Source organism: Urocitellus parryii, chromosome 12 (assembly GCF_045843805.1).
Source record: "Urocitellus parryii isolate mUroPar1 chromosome 12, mUroPar1.hap1, whole genome shotgun sequence".
NCBI classification, from domain to species: domain Eukaryota; kingdom Metazoa; phylum Chordata; class Mammalia; order Rodentia; family Sciuridae; genus Urocitellus; species Urocitellus parryii.
This window is the reverse complement of record NC_135542.1, coordinates 49,729,449-49,749,515: the sequence shown is the minus strand read 5'-3', so window position 1 is coordinate 49,749,515 and position 20,067 is coordinate 49,729,449. Positions and strand designations below refer to the sequence as shown.

The 20,067-nt window shown below is 34.7% G+C and overlaps 1 protein-coding gene across 9 annotated transcripts in view; it reads right to left on the bottom strand.

The window, feature by feature from the left end:
- Ncoa1 (nuclear receptor coactivator 1) overlaps nt 1-20,067 on the bottom strand; it is a 249,632-nt gene that overhangs the window by 73,408 nt on the left and 156,157 nt on the right. For all 9 annotated transcript variants that reach the window (XM_026385104.2, XM_026384981.2, XM_026385416.2 and 6 more), the window contains 4 exons: nt 19,533-19,710; nt 12,725-12,904; nt 11,244-11,339; nt 5,705-5,845 (listed from right to left, as the gene is read on the bottom strand). In XM_026385104.2, the coding sequence (XP_026240889.2) occupies nt 5,705-5,845; nt 11,244-11,339; nt 12,725-12,904; nt 19,533-19,710 (595 nt within the window). The remainder of the gene's footprint in view (nt 1-5,704; nt 5,846-11,243; nt 11,340-12,724; nt 12,905-19,532; nt 19,711-20,067) is intronic.

Here is a 20,067-nt window from a genome sequence, read left to right as displayed (position 1 = left end):
GACAGCATATTACAATCTATAAAGTCAGAGTTGGAAATGAGAAAAAAGTTACATTTAATTTTTTTTCTTTTTTTTTTTTTTTGCTCTGCTAGGGATTGAACCCAATCCCTAGGAACATGCTAGGCAAGCACTCTATTCACTAAGCCATATTTACAGCTCTTAAAATGCCAATTAATTAGAACCCAATAAGTTTTTTCAGTTAACTAAAATTCTGGTGCTTAATTTTTCAGATGAAGAGGTAGTAAACAGCAAGGCAGCACAGATCAACTAAAAGAATAAGCCAAGGACTCAGATTTAGGCCTGATTTCTCACTGTGTCATTTGTAGATTTAGGATTTAGTGCAAATTAACATTAGTCAATTTCAGTTTATCATTACTTAAATGGAGCCAGTAAGATTGTGGGATAATATCTAAGCATAGAGCCTAGTACATAGCAGGTTTTGAATATTTCCTGAATCTAAAGCCCAAATAAACAATAAGCAGCTTATGAAGTACAAATGTCATACACACATTTAGTAATCCCTAAACCCCATTTATACCAATAGCTTCAATTATGTATAACCATCACCAACACTTTGTATTGAGAGATGAGTAAGGTACCCACAGCTATTTATGGACTCGGTTGGACAAACGTTTACTCTGCACACCAAATTTCCCTTTTAAGTGGGTTTTAATGTTTATTTTGATTACAGGCCTTGTCCTCACTTCTAATATAGTATTTCCAGCTACACAGCTAGTGGCATTTTGATCTCTGACTTTTTTGCTCATTTCTAAAACTTTTTGGAACATTTACTACACAGGGATATAACTGAATGGGTATTACTAATACCCTAAAAACCCTCCAAAAATCTTTATTGGGAAAACTTCATGTTTTTCTTTCCCAGAAAAGACTCAACCGATCTACACAGCCAAAGAAACATTAAATTTTCCTTGGTGATGCCAGCTAAGAAGTGGAGCTATTTGGAATTTTGATCCCTCCTAATTTGGTGATGAGGTAACCTCAAAATAAGCATTTCTCATCAATGTTCAAAAATGGGTGGTATAAAATGTATGGCAGGGTACAAAATATATGATGGGATACAAAATGTGTGATAGGTCAATGTTGGTATCAGTTTGTGTTTCTTTTTGGTATTTCCCTAGACATACAGAAAAGAATGCAATTTCTAAAAAATGTTATCAGTTAAAGAAAAATAATTGCTCCCGGAAGTTCTAAGATTGCCAATGAATAAACTCTATTCAGTGTATCAAAATTTCTATGGGAGGAAAGTAAACAAATATTCTAAATATTTTCAATGAAGTTTGACATAGAAAGATTTTCAGTTCACTCTGCCATGTATATCCTGGGTTTAACTACATTAAAAGAACATTTTGATTAATCATTAATATGGGTACCTATGCTTATAATATTTTCAAACTTCTTGATGCAATAAGCCCTTTCCCAAGTCTAGGTGTGATATCTTTTAAAAAACAAAAATACCTTCATTTGTAATTATAAAGTTAAGGTAATAGAAAGATGAACAAAGAACAAGTAAAGTCATTTGTAACCCCATCACTCAGAGATAACCACTATTAACATTTTGTTAATCTTCTAGAATAGGGTATATAGAAAAATATACAAGAAAAAGATCATACTCTATATTTCTTAGCCCACTTTTTCATATGTCATGAACACTTTGAAGACATGCTCTATTACATCACTATAAGTAGGTAAACAAAACTTTCATAAAACTAGTTTGTAGATTATATAGCCCATCATATAGCCCATATTTCCCATGACCAGCACTCTCCAAAACTGCAGATAGATGTGCTACAGGAAAAAAAGTATTCTGTGGAAAATAAGTCTTAGTAACAAAGTTTATTTAGTAGTGTGGGGGCAGGGCCAAATACCTTGGGAAGCATTCTAACCCAGACCCTCTTTTAAAGCAATGGTTCTGAACTGAACAGAACTTTGGAACTTTTTCCAAATTAACTCCAATTGCATGAAACTCCTCCTAGTTTTAAACAGTTCTTCAAGCAATCCTAATACCCACTTCCCCAGCCTCAATTGAGAACCACACGTGTAATCTAGTTCATGTAAAGTGCTCCCAAATATTCTTTAAAAATTTTTTTATTTCATTTATTGATTTTTATGTGGTGCTGAGGATCAAACCCAGTGCCTCACCTGTATGAGGCAAGCGCTCTGCCACTGAGCCCCAGCCCCAGCATCCAAGTATTCTTACATGACTATAATGCATTTCCAAATTTGACTGAGGAAAATAGTAAATGGCCTTTAAAACCACTTTTTGAGTTGTCTCTGCCAAAAGAAGCTGAAAAACTAAGCTAAGAACTAAAATTTTTAATGCATATTAGGATTTGACACCAGTTGCTGCTTTCAAAGAGTAAGTTAATGGGGCAAGAAAATGATGACAGATGGAGGACAAATATTTCTTGCCTAAATATCAATCACTATAAAGTTTTATGTGAAATCAAGATATAGTGTCATAATTTGTTTTACTCTTTTTCCAATTTATTTATTTATTTAAATTGACAGATGATCTTGTTTATCTATTCTGTATGATGCTTTGAATACATATTCATTGTGGATAATTAAATCTAGCTAATTAACCTGATATGGTTATCATTTTTGTGATGAGAAGGTCTAACATCTATTCTCCCAGTATTCCTTAAGAATACACTATCATTAATTATAGTCACTATACTACGAAATAGATGTCTTAAATGTCTTCTTTCTATCTAACTATAATCCTTAATCAACATCACCTCAATAACTCCTCTTGCCTCTGTCAAACACCCAGCCTTGGGTAACTACCATTCTACTCTCTATTTCTTGGAGATAAACTATTTTAGATTTCACAAATGAGTGAGATCATGTGGTATTTGTCTTTCTGAGCCTGAATTATAGTACTTAACAATCTCCAGGTTGATTCATGTTGTCACAAATGACAGTATTTCCTTCTTTTTTTATGGCTGAACATATTCCATTGTGAATATATATTGCATTTTCTTCATTTCCATTCATTCATTTGTTAAACGCCTGAGATTGTTTCCATATCTTGGCTATTATACTGAATATTACTGTAGTAAACATGGGAATGCAGATGTCTCTTCAACATACTGACTCAATTTCCTTTGAATGCATACCCAGGGGTGGGATTCCTGGGTCATCTGTTAGTTCTATTTTTAATTTTTTAAGAAACTGTCATACTGTTTTTCCATAACAGCTTTAACTAATTTACATTCTGATTGAAAGCATGCAAGGGTTCTCTTTTTCCCACATTCTCATCATCACTTGTTATCTTTCATTCTTTTTTTTTTTGATACCAGACATTGAACCCAGGGATATTCAACTGCTGAGCCACATTCCCAATCCTTTTCTTCTTTTGAGACAGGGTTTTGCTAAGTTGCTTAGGGCCTCACTAAGTTGTTGAAGTTGGCTTTAAACTTGCAATCCTCCTGCCTCAGCCTCCTGAGTAGCTGCAATTATAAGCGTGTGTGCCACCATGCCCAGCTTCTTTTGTCTTTTTGATAACAAACATTGTAACAGGAGTATGTCTCATTCATTTCACATTGTCCCTAAGTGAAGGAGGCAGAAAGAAAGCTGAAAATGCAAATTATACCTCTCTCCATTCTTAAGGAATCAATGGTTATTAAACTTAAGTATTATACTTGAGGCTGGCTAAGATAACTGAGCCTTCATCTGAGATTTTAATTCAACAGGTCAATATACTTAATGGGTGATTCTCACATAAGTGTTCCAGGGACCACATTTCTCCGACCAGTCTGCATAGTGCTGATCATAAAATATCAGAAAAGGATGTGCTCCATCCATGAAAGCTGTTTGGCAAAATATCCAGAATCTCCAAAGTACTACAATCAGAATCATGTAAACTGGATATCTTAACTCTAAGGCAACACAAGTCATTTCTAAAAATGAATTTAGAATTCATTTTCTAATTTAGAATTCATTGTCTAAAAAAGTTGATGGAGAAGACATAAAGAAACAACTACAGGGGAAGTGGTATTGGATTGTTTATATTCTTTACATTTGCCTCTAAATTGTTTCAATTCATATGTTAATGAGAGATTAGTTCCTTTAATCAATCTGTTTTATAGAGAATTCTAATGGTTTAGAAATATGTATCTTATAGTATGGCTCAATTTTATCTATGGGGAGCCCAGTCATTTGGACAATGAAATAATAATCTGGACTTCTTGTAGGAAATTTATATAAATTATAGGCAAATAAAATTAAGTCTTTTAAGTAAAGCCTCGGATGGCCTAATTTAAAGCAAAAGTCAAAGAGACCAACACAGTAGTACATCAGTGTGTTAGGCAGTGAGTGAAGACTATGTAAAAGTCAAATGCCACTCTGGGTAGAGGATATCACAAAGTTTGCACTGGTGGATGATTTTAGTTACTTATTATAATGGTTTCCAAACCTGGCTACACTCTGGGATTGCCTAGAGAACTTTAACAAAGTACAGATTCTTGGATCTACTTGGTGAAATACAACCTTGTGGGGTAGCATGAGCTTAGTAAGGCCCACTGGAGGCCAATGATCAGTAGGAAGAAGTAACCAGGACTGTGAAATTTATATAGATGGCTCCAAGAAAAAAAATCAAGCTACTTCCATATTTTATTAGGAAGCAATTGACCTAAAATGTAATGAATGGAAAAATCATCTGTAAACTGAGCAAATCTAATGCTATGAGGGAAATGTTAAAATTAAAAGGATAACAACAAGGAAAAAAATTTTAAATTTTTCTTCAGGAAAGCCACATACTCTAATTTATTCTGTAATCTTGAATTAGATAGCCATAGAAAGAGGCTAAATCAAGGTTACAGAATAAATTATATTGGAAAAGGAATATTAATTAGGCTGCCAAAATTACACAGCATTATTTTAGAAGTACATCAAAATCCCTTAATTCTGAATCTCTGTGAACTTTCTGACTTTAATTCTCAAATAATTTCCCTACCTATCTTATAGTACTATTTAATTCCTTCAGGATAAGGAATATGCTTTTTTTACATTCCCAAGAATTTACTAAGACAGTAGCTATTCAAGAGGTAGTAATTTTATAGGACATAGTTTTTGACTTGGAACTTCAACCTTCGTCAGGAGATACAGGTGCTTCAACAGTCATGAAGTTAACATGCACAGTACTGATCTCCATATCCAAAAGCTCTCTGGCATGCTTCTCTCCTGGGAATGATGTTTAGAGGCAGACAAAAATATCACTTCCTTTCTGAATTCATCCTTGATTCTCCAAGTCAGAATTAATTTTTTCTTTGGTTATACCGCTATTATATGTCACACTGATTTTTAGAGCTGTCATATATTTTCCTAATACATCCTGAGTTGATTAAAGGTAAAACCCTGATTCTTAGTCACCACTGTATCCCTGGTGCCTTATCACACAATGTTCTATGCATGTTAGGAATTTGATATATGTCTGCTGAATGAATGAACAAATGAATGAGTGAGTGACCACCACATGACATCCTGTTCTTTAGAATGTGCATCCTGAAATTTCAGGATCCACTCATGAGTTACTTTGCTTACCCATTTCTTCCTTTCCTACAACTGATTATTACAGAAACTATAATTTGGAGAAAATACTTATCAAGCCATAAGTTCTACACAAACTGTTCAATATTAATAAAGAGCAAGATTACTGAAAATAATTGAGAGAAAACTTTACCTTCTTGAAACAGTTGTCTGGCATAAGATGGCTCTCTGCCCTGAGGTTGGAAAAAAGCATAAATGCATTTTCTCACTAAATCTTCCCAGCCAGTTCTGCCAGCAGCTCTCAGAGAACTAGTATCGATAGAGATGATTTTACCTATGTAAAGAATAAAAGTTTACATTTCTGATAGCCTCTTAATACAAATCTTTCATATTTCAAAACTAAAAACTGCATCTAAGGAATATACTCTCTCTCCAATGCTTGACAGACACAAGCTTTAAAATCACTATTAATTTTTATTACATATGGTAATGTAATATATTAGAGACTTAATGAAGAATTGCTTTGGTTTTAAAGCATGTTATACACTAGTATAGCACAACTGAAAATTCAGTTCCAGCTGAATATTACAGCTATATCATAATGACCTGAAGTTGCTGAGACTAATGCAGTTCAAACTTCTCTGGCTTGCTCTTCGATTTGGCCTTTTATATGCTGATTTGGGAAAGAGAGGCAGTGATGAAAAGAATACTAGAAAGTAAGCAAGTTTTTCCCTTTCTAGGTAGAAAGGGCTATAGGCAACACTGATCTAAACAAAGACCGAGGCAACAGAAGTCAAATTAGAAAAAGAAAATAAGTGAAAACATTAAGATGTGCTAGGCATTATACACACAGAGCATACTGTTTTATAAAAGCCAGTGGTAATCTGCTGTTGTTGCCATATGTGATAAAATTTTCCATGTGGTTATGAGAGAATTTATTAGTTATTCATCAGTCAGGGGCCAATTAATCTAGTTTGTGATTCTTCAGATCTGTTTTATCATATATTTTATACAATCTTATATTCACACAAAATAACATAGGTTAAACATATTTAAATTAGAAATTATATTACATAACCTAGTATGTAAACCTACCATCCAACTTCAGAACTTGACATTACTAATATCACTCCATTATGCGCACATTCTGCCTTTGTCCCATTCCCATCTGTCTTTATTTCTCTTATGAATAGGCATCTAAAGTGGTCCCAGTTTTTTTGCCATTTCAATCAATGTTGCTATGAACATCTTTCACATGTCCCATGGTACATATATGTGAGAATTTCTCTAGGGTAGGACTAGAACTGGATTGCAGGTTTTTCAAATGTTCTTTATAACACTAACTTAAAACTACTTTTCAGAAACCTGTACCTACCAGCAATGTTTCAGAGTTATTGTTGGGGCTGGGAAATAGCTCAGTGGCAGAGCATGTGCTTAGCATGTATAAAGTTCCGAGTTTAATCTCCATCACCAAAAAATTTACTGCTAACCTAACATCCTTTCCATGACTTGGTATTGCCAGGTACCTTTATTTTTCAAATTAGTAGGTGAAAAATGGTATCTCATTGTGACCTAAATTTGAATTTCCTCAATTACTAATGATGTTGAGTATTTTTCATCTTTATTCACCATTAATATTTTCTCTGTGAATGCCGGATTGTGTTTTACCCATCTTCCTTTTCCCCATACAATCAACTCAGATCTATTACACTATGTATGCCTTCCCAGTTAACTAATTCCTTTTTTTAAAAAAAATTTTTTTAGTTGTTGACACATTTTTATTTTATTCATTTATTTATATGCAGTGCCAAGAGTCAAACCCAATGCCTCACACATGCAAGGCAAGTGCTCTACCACTGAGCCACAACCCCAGTCCCTTAACTAATTCCTTTTTAAAAAAATACATTTAGTTATAGATGGACACAATATCTTTATATTTTATTTATTTATATGAAGGTGCTGAAGATAAAACCCAGTGACTCACATCTGCTAGGCAAGTGCTGAGCCACAACCCCAGACCTGTGTCTATGTTTTTATGTCAATGTTGGCCCAGAAGACAGGAAGAGAGACTGGAATTGTGGGACTACAGTGGAAGAAGTGATTAAGTTGTCAGTAATGGTACTAAATGATGGGGTAATGCAATGACTACTTTAGAGGAGAATCATGAATAGCTTGATTTAGAATACTTCTGCTTGTCAGAGGAAAACTTAACCAATAACCACCAACCAACCAAATGGAAAACAACAACAAAAAACCACTCTTCAACATTTTCTGGTAAGAGGCTTTTTTCTTTTTCTTTTTAAGGGACATGGATTACCCCATGCAGAGTTAAAAGCACATTACTAAAATTTAAGAAAGTAATTATTGAATAATTATTTTAGTTTGTTATTATTTTTGGCAAAGTCAATTCTATGACAAAATGTTAGTTTTACACTTTAGGTATATTTTATATTCCTCTGGTATCTTTGTACAAGTGTGTACAGCACAACGATGACTCTTTCAATAGTAGAAGGCAATATAATATAAAAGAAGAATTCTATATTCAGGGTAAAGATTTCTAATTCCAGTAATCAGTTATCATTTCTTCATTCACAAAATGAATAAGCTAGATTCTGTAGTCTTTGAGGTTCCCTCTGGATCAAAATTATTTATGGCCTAGAGGTTAATATTTCTATTTAAAATGATCATTGTTAATTTTATATATTTATGCATACTGTCAGGTATAGCTGAAACTTTAATTTTTGGTCCTTAGAAACAAAACTATCAGTATTATTAACATTGTTCCCATGGGAAAATACATTCTTTAAAATGATCCAATTTAGGATTTAATTAATTAGAAATGTAATATGAGGAAAAGCTAAAGTAGACTGCTCCTAAATTATCTTCTGAAATTTTAGGCCTCTCTCATTTCTGGCATTTATTCTGCAGTCTGACAGTCACCCTTTCCAACGAGTTTTCATTCTGTTATCTCATAAAGCCCTTATTTGGTTTCTTTTTATATTAACCAGATATTGACACAAAAGACCAGCTTTTGATTTTCAGTGAACTCTTATTTTTTCTTCATATAAAATATTTCTGGTTTTACTACGGGTTCATTTATTTTTCCAGTGCTGTTCACTGGTAAAAAATGGAAAGCAACATGAATCATGGTAGACTCAAAAAGGGAATGAAGGAAAGTGTGATAATTATTAACTACTATCTTCAGGTGCTGTCTCTCCAAGCTCATAAACATTCTCCTTACCATTTTCTGTGCTAATTTATCCATACCCACTCTTTAGGAAAAGCAGTTGGAGCTGGGCATGGTGGTACATGCCTGTAATTTCAGCAACACAGGAAGCTGAGGTGGAAGAATTGCAAGTCAGAGGTCAGCCTTGGCAACTTATAAGACCCTGACTCAAATAAAAATTAAAAAGGGCTGGGGTGTTGCTCACTGGTAAAGCACCACTGAGTTCAGTCCCCAGCATCACGCACACACAAGCAAAGCAGCTGGGAGCTTATTTTTCAAAAACTAAAACCAAGCATATAACACAAGAATATTAGATTTTAGGAACTAAAATATTTATTAAACATAAAGATCATGTAAATAATGACATAAGTAAAAAAATTCACTTAATTAAAACTGAATTTCAACAAATAATAAAATTCAATAGAAGTGTTTTTTTTTTTTTTTTTTTTTAGCTAAAATCTATGTCATTTATTTAGTCAAAATACTACAGGGAAACAGCCACATCAATGTTTATAGCAGCACAATTCACAATAGCTAGACTATGGAACCAACCAAGATGCCCTTCAATGGATGAATGGATAAAAAAAACGTGGCATATATACACAATGGAATATTACTCATCACTAAAAAATAATAAGATCATGGCATTTGCAGGGAAATGGATGGCATTAGAGCAGATTATGCTAAGTGAAGTTAGCCAATCCCTAAAAAACAAATGCCAAATGTCTTCTCTGATATAAGGCGGGGTGACTCAAAATGGGGTAGGGAGGAAGGGCATGAAAAGAAGATTATCACTAAATAAGGAAGAGAGGTGAGAGCGAAAGGGAGGGAGAAGGGGAATTGCACGGAAGATGGAAGGAGACCCTCATTGTTATACAGAATACATGTATGATGAAGTGAGGAAAAAGAAAAAAAAAAGGAGTGTGTCACATTTGATTGGGTAGAGAGAAGTGATGGGAGGGGAGGGGAGGGGGGAAAGGAAGGACAGCAGAATAAAACAGACATTATTATTGCTGTGGGTATATACGTGACTGCATGACCAATGTGATTCTGCTACCTGTACAATCAGAAAAATGAGAAATTATACCCCATCTGATTCAAATGTATGATATGTCAAGATCATTGTAGTGTCATGTGTAACTAATTAAAACAAATTAAAAAAAAGCAAAAAAATCACATTTTACTCAAATGTATATTTCCCATTATTTACCTATATATTAAAATTAGGTGAGTAATAGAGATTTAACTCTGATTGATGTAAAAGCATGAACACCTGATGTGTTAGGATGAAGATAAAATTAATCAATTTAGGACAAATGTATAGGAATTACAAAGAACAATAGCAATTTAAAATTTTTTTTTTAGTTGTAGTTGGACACAATACCTTTATTTTATTTATTTTCATGTGGTGCTGAGGATCAAACTTGCACATGCTAGGCGAGTGCTCTACCACTGAGCCACAACCCTAGCCCCCAACAATAGAAATTTCTCACTGAAAAACAAATTAAAGTCAGACTTTCAAAAGAAGGGCTTAGGGGCTGGGGATGTGGCTCAAGTGGTAGCGTGCTCACATGGCATGTGCATGGGGCTGGGTGCGATCCTCAGCACCACATACAAATAAAGATGTTGTGTCTGCCGAAAACTAAATATATATATATATATATAAAAAGAAGGGCTTATTTTCAGGGACTCTCCTCATTACCCACTTTGCATCTCTGTTGCCCTTCTGTTAGTTCTTCCAACATACCTCTCTACTTTATTTGTCTTAGGGCATTTTCAGTTGTTTCCTCAATGAGGAGTACTCACTCTGCACTAAGACCCTTCCTCAATGTCCCCTTCCAACACCCACACTTGGACAGCTGGCATTACTTTATCCTTTGGGACCCAAGGGCTCAATATCAGCTTGAGCCTCAGATAGGCTTTTTAGAGCCGCTGATTTTAAAGCAGATCCTCCTTTACACCACCTCCCACACTTAGCATCATAAAACATACCACAATTTATAATTACATCATTGATTTTTGCTCAACCGTATACACCATGAGCAATCATACATAGTGACAGCTACTCAGAACTCAATCAGTACGTGCCAAATAAATTTAAAGAAAAAAGAGAAACGGTATATACATTTAAGCATAATATTAAAACCACTATATGCATACCCCTTTGTAAATATATTTATGAATATCTACATATATTGATGTATCTATTGTTTCAAAATTTCTTTAAACATTTTTCCATAATTGTAAAAAAATTATAACCAAATATAGGCATATGAATAGTTAAATAAATATTGTTCTCTCCAGCACCCTGTTTTATGACAATGATGATAGCATCTAAAATGCACAATATCAAGAAGACTATTCAAAATATTTTCTGTATAAGACACAGAAAGCAAAGGCTGAATATCACAGAACAGGAGGATATAACATTTTGAATATAATCAGTTTTAAGGGCAGAATCATATGATGAATACCTCTGGAACATTCTGAACTTTATAGTAAGTACCTGTAGTATCTTGCTTTGTCATAAACGATTCTACACCCGTAATAGCTGGAGGCCGAGGTAATCTCCGTGCAATACAAATCAAACATGACTGGAAATCTGTCCAAAAAAAGGAGAAATTGAGGAAAGAAGGTAGAGACAATGGCTTATAACTATCTGATGTCAAAGATTTTTATAAAAACAATATATATTACAAGATTTGACATAATATTTGTAATCTCTTTGGTTTAAGAGTATACTAAAGTTTCTAGCAACCAGAAACTGGCAGCTCTCGTTAGAAGAAAGTTAAAATATTCCTTCCCATGGAATGCTCTTACATAAAGTAGAAACAAATACATCTCATGTATTTGGATGATAACAATTGGAAGTACTAATTTTGGTTAGATTTAAGCAGCACCATGTTTTGTTTTTTGGTGCTGAGGATTAAATCCAAGACTTTTGCACATGCTAAGCAGTTGCTCTACCCCTGAGCTACATCCTGAGCTCTTAACACTTTGTGTTTTAAAGTATACTTTTTTAGTCAATTTCCTGAACCCATCAGTACTTTAGGGTTACAAAAAAGTATTCTGATAACCACCATGAAGATAATTATTACATGTGAAAACAATCTTTACTTCTAGAGAAGTATTATTTTTCTGACAGATAACTGTTTTTAGGATACACAATATTTTTTTAAGTCCCATTCTTAAATTTTGGCTCCCTTTCTTGGTCCTTACTCCAGTTCCAATTTGTGGTTCCTAAACTTAGCTCAGTCAAAGTGTACATGGAAGAGTTATCCACTGTCACATATTTAAGTCCATGCCAATACCATGTTCATATTAGAGCTTCAGCAACATTTTCATCTAATCACAAGCCTTCTACTTATAAATTATCTTTCATAGCCTGAGAAATATCTATTCTATGCTTTAATGTTCCCTACATTCTAAACTTGAAACTTTCTAAAAATCTGAGCTGTTCAATAGCTGTGGTACATTTCCAACTGACAACAGTTAGTTACAGCTCTTATTTCTTGAGAGTAAGTTGGTTTAAATTATTTGACATTTTAGTGCGTCACCTTATAGCTGAGAGTTTGGAGGTATGTTAAAGGGGTGATTCTAGATGTTAGTAATTTTTTAAAATATTAATACATAGCAGCTGGGCATGGTGGCACATGTCTAAAATTCTAGCAGCTCAGGAGGCTGAGGCAGTTCAAAGCCAGTGTTAGCAACTCAGTGATGCCCTAAGCAACTTATTAAAACCCTGTTTCTAAATAAAATACTTTAAAGGGTGTGGGGATGTGGCTTAGTGGTTAAGCACTCCCTGGTACAAAAAAAAAAAAAAAAAGAAAGAAAGAAAGAAAAGAAATAAATAGCAAACTGAATTACTGCAATAGATAATACAGTATACAAAAATAATATCTGAAGAAGGCAGTTCATAATTAATTCCTTCCCTGTCCTTTCAAGTCACAGAAAAACCAAACATTTTAAAATCACTCTGTTCTTTACCTTCTCCATCTTCTTGAATCGATTTTGGCTGTGACACAGTGAAACACTGCATTACTTCATACCGTTGGCAGGCTTCTTGGTTCTCAGTACCTGGCTCATCTGGAGGGTGAATTAGCATCCTGCAGTTAAAAGTATGGCTATTTCGGCGTGTTGCCTCTTGAGGCCAAGGAACTCCATTTACTGGGGAAGGAAAATTGATATATGTGCTTGTGAAAAAAGTACAAACTCCAAAGATACAAAAGATATACTTCAAGGCATTTGGTCAATTAGATAACTAATAAAAGACAGATCACTTCAGATCTAACAATATCCTAAGGCAAGAGGGTACTTATCTTCCTCGGGAAACCTAAATATCTACCAGTTAAAAATCATAACATTTCCCAAGAAAATATATAGGATCTCCCTCCCTCAAATACTCTAATATATTAAAACAAATTCAAAATTATTATTTTGCTCAGAATGTTATAGCAGATTATTTTTTTAGTTGTAGATGGACACAATACCTTTTTATTTAATTACTTTATTTTTTATTGGTGCTGAGGATCAAACCCAGGGTTTCGTATGTGTTAGGCAAGCGCTCTACCACTGAGCTACAACCCCAGCCCGCATGTTGGTTTCTTAAAACCATTTTGTTTATATTTTATTAATTTAACTAGCACAGTTCATATGCTACAATGCCTTGCCTTCAGTAGATAATAAATTATACAAAAAAGAAAGATTGGGGCTGGGGATATGGCTCAAGCGGTAGCGCATGCGCGGGGTGCTGGGTTGGATCCTCAGCACCACATAAAAAATAAAAAAATAAAGATGTTATGTCCACCAAAAAATAAAAAATAAAAAAAATTACTAAAAAAAAAGTCATGGTATCTGATTCAGTATAAAAAATTGAATTCAGTTATAGAAAAAGGGTCTGTGCATTTCAAGTAGGAATCACTGGGTGAATGGCCATGATTTCCAGTCACAATGTCATAGTCAAACCAAGGAGGTCATGAGGTGGTGGAAGGGTTTATACGGATGCTTTCTCACCATCCCTGCCTGTTTTCTTACCTTACACTCTCCATTGACCCACTTTCTTGTTTCCATCTCATCACTCTACAACTATTAGAGGAAAGCATAGAAACAAACCTATACTGGAGTAAAGAATCTTGGGTTCTGCTAGCTGTGAGGTTTGGGTTAATTAATCTTTGATTTCCAGTTGCTTCATCTTTAAAAATAAAGGCATCCATCACATTATGTCTCATTTATACTGTAAAATTCAATAACAAAACACCTAAGACCATTTGATACTATAAGTCAAATATTAAACCAGTTTTTTTTAAATAGAAACTATCATTTCAGGTCCCCAATTACTATAAACACATACTACCTCTTTTTAAAAAGAAATAAAGTTTCTATTCCATTGAGGAAACAATGGTAAAAAAATAAAGAGTTATGGATGAATAAAGAGTTATGGATGCCATTTTACATGCATGTCTGATTTATTTGTATAGGATTTCTGGCCAGGTCCTTTTCTCTCCCACTTCTGAAGAACATATAGTGAAATATGGAATAAAATTAATGTAAAACTAACATAGTGATTTTTTTTAGAGCGCTCATGCAACTGAATAAACTCTTTCAAGTTCTCTAATTCTTAGGAATTAGTGATAAAAAACAATTTTAAGTTTTTGACACTGGTTTGAATAACATTTACCTATATCTATTTAGTCACAAGGGGAAGTTTCAACTTACTAATGATATTTGAAAAGAAAGCTACTTGCTAAATGTTGCTAGAAGAAATTAAGTTAAACATCAAATTCCATTTAGTTGAGGTAAAAAGAAAGAGGGTAGAGTAAAAATAAAGGGTGGAAAGGAGGCTCAGAGTAAGGGGAACATAAGGATCCAAGAGAAGAACAGATGGTATCAGAGAGGAGAATGTACTTCCTTAATCTCATAACCTATTACATTATAAAAAAAGCATAAGACTTTTTGAAAGGTTTTAAAAATGTTGAGAAATGATCACAACTAAAGTAATGTTGTTAACAATTTATATGTCAACTGTTATGGTTTGGATGTGAGGTGTCCCCCAAAAGCTCACGTGTGAGACAATGCAAGAAGGTTCAGACAATGCAAGAAAGTTTCTTAGTATCCAGAAATGATTGGGTACTAAGAGTCTTAACCCAATCAGTGAATTAATCCCCTGATTGGGGATAAATGAATGGTAACTTAAGTGGTAGGGTGTGGCTGGAGGAGGTGGGAATTGGAAACGTGGTTTTTGGACTATATATTTGTATTGGAAGAGTGGAGTCTCTCTGCTTACTGATCATCATGCCAACTGCTTCCCTCTGCCACACTCTTCTGCCATGATGTTCTGTCTCACCTTGGAGCTGGCCTTCTATGGACTAAGACCTCTGAAACCATGAGCCCCTAAATAAACAACTCCTCCTCTATGATTGGTCTGGTTGGGTCACAGCAGTGAAAAAGCGAAACATCAACTATCATATCTTCTTTTTTTAATTTCTAATTTTGGTACTGGGAATTTAACCCAGGGGTACTTTACTACTGAGCTACACACCCAGCCCTTTTTATTCAGCCCTTTTTATTTTATTTTTTGATACAGAGTCTCACTAAGTTACTTAGGCTCTCACTAAGTTGTTGAGGCTGGCCTTAAACTTGCAATATTCCTACCTCAGCTTCCCAAATTGCTGGGATTATAGTTGTGCACCGCAGAGCCTGGCTCATATCTTCTTAAAGCAATAATAATAATAATAATTATCAAGATCACTTCCAAACATATAGACCCCTTCCAATATATGGTGATAAATATTTTACATGACTTTTCTAGATCTATACTTTAAAAGCCAGGCACATTGGTGCAACTCAGCAAGACCCTGTCTCAAATAAAAAATAAAAAGGGCTGGAGATGCAGCTCAGTTGTAAAGTGCTCCGGGGTTAAATAGTACCAAAAATAAATAAATAAAATAAAAAAATAGAACCCCTGTATTTTATAATATTAATTATATTTCTTTTAAGTTGTCCAAATTAATTTGCTTGACATAGCTTATAACTTTTTTGAACCTAAATCTTTTAAACAGTAAGTATTGAAAAAGAAAATAACATCACAACACAAAGCTCTGTGTTATCTGTGAAATGGAATCAAAAGGATAGATCTAGACTTAGGAGGTATAAACTCTGACAAAACTCAGTTTAACTTATCCAGATGGAAAGCAGTTTACCTAATCTTTATGAAATTGCTTTCTTTTTCTCATCATGATTCCTTGTTAAAAGGATAATGCCACTGCTAATATTAAAAACCACTGGTAACTGGTAATGTAAATTAAAACAAAGTGTTATAAAACAAATAACAAAAGCCTTGTTAAAAGGCAGAAGTAGTGGCCGCAATTTAAAAAGAGCTGAGCACTAAATTCTCCTACTAAATGTGATCTTTTTTTTTTTTTTTTAAAGACCTCAATTTTAATGGAACAGATGAAGGGATGTATTATGAAAGGAAAAGACTGTCCTTTGGTGACATCAATTTCTAAGCTAAAAACTTAATCTAAAACACCAAGTTGTTTTGAATAATGCATCATTATGGATCTACTATAGATCTATCATTTTATGAAATAAAAATCTCCAAACATTTAGATAAAGCCAATAATAGTAGTAATAACAGTGACAATTTAAAGGGAATTCAGCCAGGGAATATGTTAAGCATCATTTATTCCTCAACCTTTCTGTTAGATGAGATCTGGGGATAAGGGAGTGGGGTCAGGTGTTTGGTCTGAGGTCACATAGCTAGTAGGTAGTAGAGGAGTAATGCATTACCCTCTACCATTACTGTTTAACACCAAAAAGCCTGTGCTCTTAGCCACTGGGATGTTTTGCATCACTTGAGACACAAATGCCATGAATTTATGAGAACTATTTAAAATTTTTTTCAAACTTCAATTTTCAATTTATTAAAAATTTGCAGGTAATGTTATAGTTTAGATGTGGTGTCCCCCAAAAGCTCACGTGTGAGACAATGCAAGAAGGTTCAGAGGATAAATGATTGGGTTGTGAGAGCCTTAACCCAATCAGTCATTTAATCCCCTGATAGGGAAGTGAAGTGGTAGCCTGTGGCTAAAGGAGGTGGGAACTGGGGCATGCATTTGGATATTTGTATCTGGAGAGAAGAGTCTCTCTCTCTGCTTCCTGACCACCCTCATGTGAGCTGCTTCCCTCTGCCACCCTCTCCTGCAATGTTTAGCCTCACCTTGAGCCCCAAGAAATGGAGCTGGCCTTCTTTGAACTAAGACCTTTGAAACTGTGAGCCCTCGAATAAACTCTTTTTCCTCTATAATTGTGCTGGTTAGGTCCTTTAGCCATAGCAATGAGAAAGCTGACTAAAACATAAGTCTGTGTTCACTAACATCTTGGCCTTTCACAATCTAATCTTTTTATACTCATCTGTGCATATTTGTCCTGTAGAATAAAATCTCAGTATGCTAGCCTCCCTGTATTAAGATTTTATTTATTTACTTAAAAAATGTTGTGCTGGGGCTAGGATGGTAGCTCAGTGGCAAATTGCTTGCCTAGCATGTGTGAGGCACTGGGCTTGATCCTTAGCACCATATAAAATAAACAAATAAAATAAAGGCATTCTGTTCATCTATAACTACAAAAAAATTTTTTTAAATGTTGATCTTAAAAAGCATGGATTGATTATTTCCTTCCCCAGAACTGAAGATTGAAGCCAGGGGCACTCTACCATTCAACTACATCCCCACCCATTTTTGTTTTTGTTGTTGTCTGAGATAGAGCCTTGCTAAATTGCTGAGGCTAGCCTCAAACTTGCGATCATCCTTCATCAGCTTCCTGTGTTGCTGGGATTACAGGTGAGCCCCACCACGTTTCGCTCAAAAACTGTGGGTTTTGGATACTGAAATCTTCTAAATTGGCAAATTCAAAAGCATTTTTAAGAACTGTGATTGCAGTTCAGTGGTACAGTGCTTGCCTATCATGTATAAGGCACTGGGTTTGATCCTCAGCACCACATAAAAATAAATAAATGAAATATAGGTATTATATCCATCTACAACTAAAAAATTTTAAAAAGAAATTTTTTAAACAATCTGGCTTTTTTATTCAAAATTTCCCTTTGATAACAAATGGTGATTAGCCACCCGGTGATCTACTCTCTACACTAACCTTGTGCTACTCTTCTTGTCTACTGTGCTCAGTAGCAGAGGCAGTCAAAGTGTATTATTTCATCATATTTCCATTCTTTGATTCTCCAGGGGAATAAGAGAAAGGTACCTGGCAGCAGAAGTCTCACAACCACCCTATTGTGGAAGGAGGCTGCTCAGAGAAGAAGGCAAGGACTGTTAGGCCAGCTGAGAATAAGAGTCCTACATGTGGCCAGGAGCAGCATTACCAACAGGTTAGCTCTTAGATGATGTGCCCTCTATATTTACCCCTTGACAGTGATTGGGAGCAACCTGAATAGTCACGGATCTACAGTAATCATGGTGAGAAGATTAATGTTTGGCTCTACCACAAACAATAAGCCCCTTTTCAGGAGGCAGAAGATAGATCAATTTTGTTTTCCATGACCTCAGTTCTCGTAACCAGGCAAGTTCTTAAACCCAACAGATAGCTTGTTATCACAGATGAGAAAATGAAATGATTTTGTGGAACATAAAAATAAAATGAAGTATCTTAGTTAAATCCACATGTCAGTATTCTTTAAAATCTGTAGAAATCAGAACAAAAGAAATCTAGAGTCCAGTGCTAGGGAAATAAATCTAAGTATTACCCACAGTGATGTCAAGGGGACATTAAATTGTTTTACTTCCCTATCTGCCTGCCTCAATTTCCATACTAAATATTGGTTACAGTCCCAACTCTACTATTCAGATGCTTCATCATGTATCATCAATGTGGAAAACTGATGTGTGATTAATTTATCTGTGAAGAAACCGGTCTTATTTCAGAGCTCGTTAAACAAAGAAATGATGGGAATTACCATATACTTCCATTTGTCAACAAAATGTACACTGACTGTTGGAAACACTCAGATAGAAACATAGGAATTCAATCACCAAAAGTAATTTAAACTTGAGTGCTGGAAAGCTTTAGTAGGAGCCTGAAATGTTAAGAAATAAACAAATGGCTACTGTTAGGCCATCCATTGTAAGGAAAATAAAAATGGGGCACGAGAAGAGTTCTCTCCGCACAATCCATGCCTTCAGAGATTTAGTAAAAGTCACCTAACTCCTAAGGATACAGCCCTGCCCCAAAATACAGTTTAATAAATGGAACAGCAACTGGAAACCAACCCTATCCATCCTCTTAGCTAGAATCCTTGGCAGTGGACGAGTCATCCAATCAGTCCTGGCACTGCTGAGTTCAAAGTACTTACATCTAAAAATGTCAATTTCAACAGGTATATAAAATGTCAATATATCCCCACCCTGGTCTTTCTTTTCTTTTTCTTTCAGCAGGGTAGTGGGAAAGGGACATATATCCCTTCTTGAACATAATCAAAACTGAAAACAAAGTGAATTTTCTTGTGGCAAGGCAACTAACTGCTCTGTCTCCCACTACTGTCCAAGATCATGAGGACACAGACAATAATAACAGAGGAAGACAATGCATGCTCTCTTACCAGCTATTCAACATGTCAAAAGCTGAAATTGTATTAAAATATTTTAAATATATATTATTTTATACTATAAAAATATATAATATTATGTTATAGATTTTATAATAATCACATATTATCATATATATTATGAAGAAAGACGCTATGAAGAATTAGTACTCTTTTTAAAAATGAATTTCTTTCTACCTAGGGATTTTGGTAGCAGATTCTTGACAAATTCTGCATGATCTCCCACGTGCAGTATGCTGTAGACGCTGGTATTCATTAATTCCTCCTGATTGTAACCCAAGTAGCTGGTCACATTCTCTGACACAAATACAATTCTCCCTTCACAGTTCACAACAAAGAAAAATCCATCCAAAGCCTGCAAAGCCAAAAAGAAAAAAAAAAAAAAGAAGAATTAAGAGATGGGGAGGTTAAAAGATAACAGAAAAGTAAACATATATTTCTTTGTATATACATATGTCAAGTTAAAGGCGGGGGATTGAAGATACCCCTTGGATACACAGGAGCCTGTTGTTATTTGTGACAAAACACTCAAAATAACTGCCTAACAATATTGAAGTCTACTCATTTTTATTTTTAGAAAAGGAAGTTTCCCAAGTTGTGGCCTTTTCTATAGTAAGTGACTGGTGATAATAAGCTACCTAGCAGATATTTCCCTAAAAATAAACACAATTTTTTCTATAGGGCTAAGAGGATAAAGCGGGGCCAGGATTTT